Consider the following 7,518-nt stretch of genomic DNA (forward strand, 5'->3'; position numbering starts at 1 on the left):
CCCAGTTAAGCATTCCCAGCTAAGGTCTAATCCCTCTGGCTATTTTTAAAACCTCATTCCAGTCCTTTGTACCCAAATGCAGAACAAAAGATGAGCCGTCCTTCCCTGAGCCCCTCCCCGTGCCAAGGGGCTGCTCTTGACTCAGGCACTGACCACACAAATTTCTTGGTATGACAAATGTGCTTAACAAAAGGCAACAGCCCCATTCCCCAGCACAGTGGCAATGGAGACAGAGCAGCAGAGCTAGCACCATCCCCTCACACTGGGGATTTGCCCCAACTGTTCAGGTGGCTGCTTCATCTCTGGTGCATCCTCTCCCTGTGCTTTAACACCAGCCCACTTTCCCCGTGCATTACACTGGCTGCCGCAGGAGTGCGGTGCTCCCGCGGAGCGGGGAGGGCCGGGCTCTGTCCCTGTCTGCTGCGGAGAGGGGAATGCGAGAGCAAGGTATAAATATCCACGACGCTTAGAGCTTGCACAGCACTCTGCCTGGGAGAAAGTGTTGAGTGTCACCCACGGCCCGCAGCCACCCACAGCCCGCATTCCCTTTCTCTCCCGCTCCCCAGCTGCCTCTCCTGTTTCCAGCCCCGGGTTCACAATCTCCGCAGCCAGCACTTTCATTTCATTCCTCCCTCCACCCCCGTTCCCTCTTGAAAAGGAGAAAAGAATAGAGCCTTTGTTGGGTTGCTGTGGCACAGGCACCGAGCAAGGAGCCACATGGGGGTAAGGGGCTGCCGGGCACGGCTGCCTGCCCGGATTATGGCATTTTATGCCATTCCTGCCCCTTCGGCTCAGGAGAAGTCAATCCTGCACGCCAGGGCATGTAAAGGGACCCTGGGCTTGCTGACATCCACAAGAAAAGCAGCAAAACAAAACAAAACAAAAAAATCCTCTATGCCCACACTGCTGACTTCCCCCATTTTTATGTAAATTAATATTAACAGGTCCTCAAGTTCGGTTTCTGTACAGATATATACAAATAGGAAATAGTTTCATATTTACATCATTAAGTTAATTAGGCTCTATAAAAAAAAAGAACAGCTTTCCAAATTAGTGTCATATGTACAGACAGCAGAGGTGAGCTCACGTCCTTGGCGCGGTCACATTGACAGTGTAATGTACACTAACCGTTACCCCCGGTCCCACAGGTGATCAGCCCCACGCAGGCCAGGCACAGACGGGCAGCGGGCACGCAAAAGGATCCCGCTCCGGGCTTTTCTGCTCTCCAGGACCCAGCAGGGAATAGTGCTTGTTTCTTGTGAGGCACACAAGTACCACAGGGTCAATTTGTGTAATGTACACTACCAGCGCTCTGTGGATCCCATGGAAGGCACAAGACCAGCACAGATCTCGTGTTCGAGTCGGTGGATGCTCTGCACGGCTTCTCCCAGGTGCTCCTTGACAGCGCACACCTACAGCAGCACGAGGCTGGTCCAGCCCTGAGGGGCCGAGTCCTTCGGAGAGCCCCGGTGCGAGCGGGCAGAGCCAGCCCGGGGTCACACGATGCTGGCCAGTTCTGTGTTGTCCGACTCAGAGCTGCTGTTGCTCTCCTCCCTGGGGGCAGAGGGTTGGGGAAGGAAGCATGAGTGAGCCATGGAGCAAGCCCTGCCTCCAAGCCAGACCTTGGAGCGCAGGAGCCTCCAAAGGGCTTGAGCGGGACGTCACTGCCTTGCGCAGTCCCCAAACAAGTTTTCTTTAGTAACTGGGGCAGGTTCCCCGTTGGTCTCAAAGACTTCACGCCATCTCTTTCGAAGTCAGGATTGGGAAAACAAGCCAGCCCTTCCCTCACCCCACCACCCACGGGTCCCAGAGGATTCCTCCTGCACAAGTCACAGTGTGTCCCAACCCGTCTGGGCCTGATTCTGCCCCACACACCCCACTGGCATGCCGTGCTTGCTACCTCCATAGCACAAGCCGACACACACCTTAAGTCCTGCAAGGCTTTCTTGTTTTTCCTCCGCTTCTCCTCATCAATGGGATACAGCTTGAACAGGAGCAGGCCCAGAAGGATCAGCCCCACAGGCACAGCCGACACCAGCATCTTCAGGGTGAAGTTCACCTCATTGGGCTGGGAGCAGCCCCGGGTCTGGTACCCTGCAAAGCTGCAGACAGAAAGGGACCTTCAGGCAAAGGAAACTGAGTTTGTAGGAGACAAACCTGTCCCTGCAGGTAGAGGTTTGTGGAGCCACAGCTGGATTTGGACCCCCCACACCTCCCTGCCAGCCCTTGTGAAGCAGAGATGCCTGGATGTGGAGGCACCAGCCTGGCCTCCCTTCTCCTCCTCCTCCTCTCCCGTGCAAAAACTCACTCTAAGCTGAGTGTGGAGATGCCCAGGGAGACCCCAGAGGTGAACTTAGTGAAGAAGACATAGAAGGAGAAGAAGATGGCTTCATGGCCATGGGAATCGGGGTGTTGCAGCTTGAAGTCGTCTATGACGTCTGGGAGCATAGACCTGTGTGGAGAGCGGAATGGTGACCACTAGGACAGAGCCAACAAAGCATCTCCTCTCCCTGCTGAGAGGATTTCCCTCCAAGAGCCCCCTCTTGGAGAAAACATTGCAAATCCCAAGGATCTCTAACGACTCCAGCAGGCCCTGGAAGCACCTTGCCCAGCTCTCGGGGTGCAGTGCTGAGAGCACCAGGACCTCGCACTCACCAGGGCAGGAGGAAGGCGGCTGCGACGCTGATCCCAGCTGCAACAGCCACGATGTAGGTGATGATGAGGTTACTGTCCAGGACAGCCACCATGATGAGGAAGGGAATGGCAGACTGGATAGGGGACAGAAACCAGGTTGTGTCAGCAATGCCTGACCCAGACTCCTTGGCCTTTCCCCTTCCCTCCCGTGCATGCCAGCCCTCCAACCTCAGGGAGAGCCGGGGAAGCAGCAGTGCAGCCTTCCTCCCAGAGCCCCACAGTGGCCATTACTTCTGGCCTTGGCCACATCTGGGACAGCAGAAATAGCAGAATGAGGGACAGGCACCAAGTCAGCAGCAGCAGCAGCCCCTGCCCAGCTTCAGGCCCCCTCAGGGGGACACAGGTCTGCTCACCCCATGTGGGAAACACCATCCTCACCCACACCTTACGCTCGAGGGGACCCACTCACCGAGATGCCCACGTAGACAGCAGTCTTCTTCCCAAAGCGGGTAAGGAACCACTGCCAGAGGGGAATGGTCAAGGTGGCCGAGAGCTATGGTAAGAGGAGGTGGTCGTGGTGTCACTTGCTGGGCAGGCTCTTCTCTGGGGGAAAAGCTCTTCCCAGCAAGGAGCAGCTCCTGGGCACAGCCTCCCCATCTCATTTCTAGCTTTTTCCAGCACCTCCGATTTCCACATGCTCCCAGGGCTGGCATGCAGCCACGCTGCCTGTTCCTGCCCTCACCCCATCCCTCGCCTGCCTCCGCTCCCAAGACGGAGAGCTTGCAATTGGAGCGGGTGCATCAGGCCACCTCCTCCCCAGGTGCAGAGCACCCTGGCACCCAGCACCGCCATCCTCGGGGCACCCAGCAGGTGCCAGCACACCTGCCCGGAGGGACTCGGTCCTCGGTGCTGGGAAGGGACCCGGTCTTGTCACCGCTGCCTGCGCACAGCATGGCCAGGAGCCAGGCTCTGTGGGGACCTTGGCACCTTGGACCTCTCCACCCCATCGAGTGGGGAAGGTGGGAAGTGCTCCCAAGGATGAGGCAAGCTGGAAAGGGCTCTCAAGGAGCTGTTTTGCTCCATCTTCCTGGCAGTAAACACTGAGATCCTTTTCTCAAGGCGAGGCGGGGGGGGCAGATAAGTGGCAGGATTTGGACAAAAGGCCCCCACGGCTCCTGGTGTCCCGTCTCTGGCTGCCGTCACAAGGGAACAAAGGCCTTGCTGTTCCTGCCAACCCACCCAGCCTTTGCAGGACATTTGGCAGCTCCTTCTCCCTCCCCTTGTCCCAGGGGACCTTCGGTCACTGTCCCCGTGGTGGGCCATCGCAGCCACACAGCCTCAGCCCAGGGGATCCCACAGCACACGACCCACCGCAGTCCCAGCCCCCAGGACAGGGCCATACGCACCATGATGGCCAGGAGGATGTTCTGGAACTCGTTGCGGAAGCCCAGGGTGTAGGTGCAGAAAAGGGCAAAGTTACCCTCCAGCAGCTGCGGAGGAGAGAGGCGGCGGTTAGGGGAGGGACGGGCACCCCAGCCACCCCAGAGGGATGCACTCCTCCTCGCAAGGCTGCGCCCAGAGCGCAAGCAGGGGAAGAAAGCGGCCATTCACCAGCCCATCTGAGGGCACAAGGCCACATCCTTCCTCTGCCCGGGGCGGCTCCGGCTCATTGAGCTGCCACCTCACATGCTCCCAGCCCACCGGGATCCCGTTCGGGCCCTATGCTGCCTGTCCCCCAGCCATCTCTAAGCTGTGCTGCTTCTGTCCCCTCTCCCCTGGGTCTGCTTACCATGAAGGCCAGCGAGGTGAAGAGGAAGCCGGCGATGAGCTTGATGTAGGCACCGTGGTTCATCACCAGCTTCAGCCCCTGGAAGAAGGAGACAGGCTCGTCCGACTGGAGCTCAGAGGACTCTGGGGAGCAGAGCAAATCAGCCCATCGTTAGATCAACTGAAGCGGCACCCTTGGGTGCAAGGGGTGCAGCGCGTCATGCCTGCTGCTAAGCACCACACACAAGCCCCTGCCCACCTGCGGCATCACACCCCAAGGGAGTCAGGGCAATGCCTGCAGGGATCTCCCTGCCCTCACCCAGGGGTCCCTCAGCCCCATGGAGGGGAGAGGATGGCCTGGCTGATTTGCCCAGGATAAGCAGAGCTGGTTGCAAAGCAGAGGGAGGGAAGGACAGAGGCTACTGGACTTTGGATATCACCTCACCCCAGGATGCCCTAGTTGGCACTAGCAACCTTGGCCAGACAAAACTGCAAGATAACGTTTATCTCCGATGGAGATAAGTCCTCAGGACTGTGCTGTAATGTACCCTGGAGATGCTCTGGTCTCCTGCCCACAGCACTGTCCTTCTGCAGCACGTTCCCCAGGCCCCCACACCCAGACCTCAGCTCTACCTGCCCCTCTCCTCTGGTGCTTGACCCATGAATGAGGGCCCAAGAGCTCAGCCAGGCTCCTGAGGAGCCCCTGGCAGGAGCCACAACATTTCCATGAGTCCGGAGTACTCCACGTCTCAAGCCTCACCTCTCTTCTCCCGCACGCCCACCGACAGGATCACAGCACAGAGGATGTAGAGGCCCCCGATGACCCCTGCAGCGATCATGTAGGCATTTCTCTGTGCAAGAGAGGAGGGAGCAGTGAGGGAGGGGGCTCGTCCCAGGAGCCAGCCCGGTCAAAAAGCAAGGAGGGTATGGCAGGGGCTGCCAGCAGGTCCCCCCCAGCTTACAGTGTCTGTGAGTGACCCGGTGTCGTGGGTCATGTTTAGCTCCTCCATGGCCACCGAAGAGTTGGTCTTCCCAATGAAGAGAGGGCTCTCGATGCAGGGAGTAACCACCTTGCCCACGATCTGGCCCTGGATGGCTGTGCCCAGCACGGTGCCCAGCACTTCCACAGTCATACCTGGAAGGAGAGGCCAGAGGGATTGAGCACAGCCCTTGGGCACCCAGGGCATGGGTGCAGAGCCCTTCTCCACAGCAGAGCCTCCCCAGCTGCAATTCATTGCCCTTCACCAGGAGAAATGAGCCAGCTCAGCTCTCTTACAGCTCCTTCCAAATCACCAAGTGATAAAGCCTTGGGAAGGAGAGTGTCTGCTGGGGATACTGAGGCTGGGGAGAGACCAAGGTTTGGTCATGCTGCTCCTACTGCTGTATGACAGAGCAGGAGGAAAGACTGGGGAGCTCAGATCCACCACCATCCACTCCAGGCACTTGGCCGTAACAGGGACCACCTCCCCATCAGCCCAGCTCTCACCAGACTAGACAAGGATGTCGGCTAGAGGAGCCGGGGAAGAGGAATGGGAAGAGCTGGGCCAGCTGCAATTCAAGCCCTGAACAAAGTTCCCTGAACATGTTCATTCCCTGAATGAAGCCCTCCGCCTTGGGGTGGAGTGTGATCAAGTGAGACCTTCCAGCAGGGCATCTGGAGGATCATGCCCCAGCGAGAGCTGCAGCAAAGGAGCTGAGCACCGGCTGTCCCCGGCCATGGCGAGGAAGGGAAGGAAATATTCTTACGGTAGGCGGTGGCCGAGTCCCGCTCGCTCTGCTCCCTGCTGATGAACATGGTCAGCGCCGAGTAGGGCACATGGAAGCACTGCAACAGCGCGAGGAGAATTAGCTCAGGGATGGGAACCTGCCCCTCTGCGTAGCTCAGCGAGGTGAAGGCAGGGATTCATACTCTCCATCCCTCACCCATCACCCCTGGTGTGCGCAGAGCCTGACTCACCGTCATGAGCGTCTGGAAGATGCAGTAGAAGACGAGGTACCACATCACTTGGCCTCTGGAGATGTCTGGCACAAACCAGATGAGAAAGTAGGCGATGACAGCAAACGGGGTGGAAAAGATGATCCTTTGGGAGGACACAACGTTAGCCTGGGTTATGCCACCAGCCTGGCTCTCCTCACTGCCACATGTCTGGCAGGGTTCAGGCAGCTGATTTTGGGGGCTCCTGACCTGCCCTGGGTGGCCCACCCCTGCTCCAACACTTGGATGGGAGGTGGTTGCCACAGGGGTGATTCAAACCAGGCTGAAGGCAGCAGCTCAGGTCTCACAGGGTAGGAAGGGGAAGAGCCAACTTAAGACTTCCAGGGAAGAGCTTTATTTGCAAAAACAGCCATCCCTGCTTCAGTGGAAGTGACTGATCTGCTCCTGCCTTCGGCCCCCACCCCCAGCCCCAACCTCTGCCCCAGGCAGCACCGCTGTGTGTTCAGCGGGATGTAATCGCCTCCCTCGTCCCGGCAAGGGCTGGGGAGCAGCCAGGCAGCACAGCCAGGCAGCGCGGCAGCCAAACGCCTCTCACCAGCTTGGCTTTGCTGCCAGCCCCTCCAAGCCCTGGTCCCGGGGTCACCTCTGCTCTGCTGGCAGGGATGGGGCAAATCACCAGCCGGCGGCAGGCTGGCTCCTTCTCCCACCCCTGCCCAGCTCCCCGGAGCTACGGGATGCAAAACGCAACAGGGGATCGGAAGGGATTGCTCAAGCACTGGGCCTCGGCAGCAGTCCCAGCAGGACTGGCCAGCAAGGGTGATTGCAGCAGGAAGGCACCCAAAGCATCTCTCCGCTTCATCCAGCACATCTCACAGCCCTTGTCCTGCTGCACCCCAGACAGGGAACAGCTCTACCTGCACCAGCAGCCCGCGGACACCCATCACTTGGGAAGGCACAGGAGGAATTCCTCCTCCTGGAGGGATGCGAGCCAGTTGTTGAGGTTACATCCACATCTGTTTAGAAGACTGATTTTGCTTGGGGATTTGCAAGCACCCTGCACTCCACAAACTACTCAACGGAGGCTGTGTCCTGGACTGAAGCCAGCAGAACCGGACACGGGACAGAGCCATGGACGGTCAGGGCTGGCCCTCTGCCGCTCCACTGCCAGGGTACGGCAAGAT

General features: G+C 58.7%; 1 protein-coding gene across 1 annotated transcript; it reads right to left on the bottom strand.

Annotated features, from left to right (window-relative positions):
• Positions 1 to 1,496: 1,496 nt before the first annotated feature.
• Positions 1,497 to 6,482, bottom strand: MFSD2A (major facilitator superfamily domain containing 2A; the record flags this gene model as incomplete). Its single annotated transcript, XM_010288297.1, has 11 exons — positions 1,497 to 1,554; positions 1,926 to 2,102; positions 2,309 to 2,452; positions 2,656 to 2,768; positions 3,104 to 3,187; positions 4,041 to 4,124; positions 4,424 to 4,545; positions 5,162 to 5,252; positions 5,364 to 5,536; positions 6,148 to 6,226; positions 6,359 to 6,482. Coding segments are annotated over 11 exons (1,249 nt in total), but the record flags the coding sequence as incomplete, so codon positions are not given.
• Between the last annotated feature and the right edge of the window lie 1,036 nt (positions 6,483 to 7,518).

Source organism: Phaethon lepturus, unplaced genomic scaffold, assembly GCF_000687285.1.
Source record: "Phaethon lepturus isolate BGI_N335 unplaced genomic scaffold, ASM68728v1 scaffold38235, whole genome shotgun sequence".
Classification (NCBI taxonomy): domain Eukaryota; kingdom Metazoa; phylum Chordata; class Aves; order Phaethontiformes; family Phaethontidae; genus Phaethon; species Phaethon lepturus.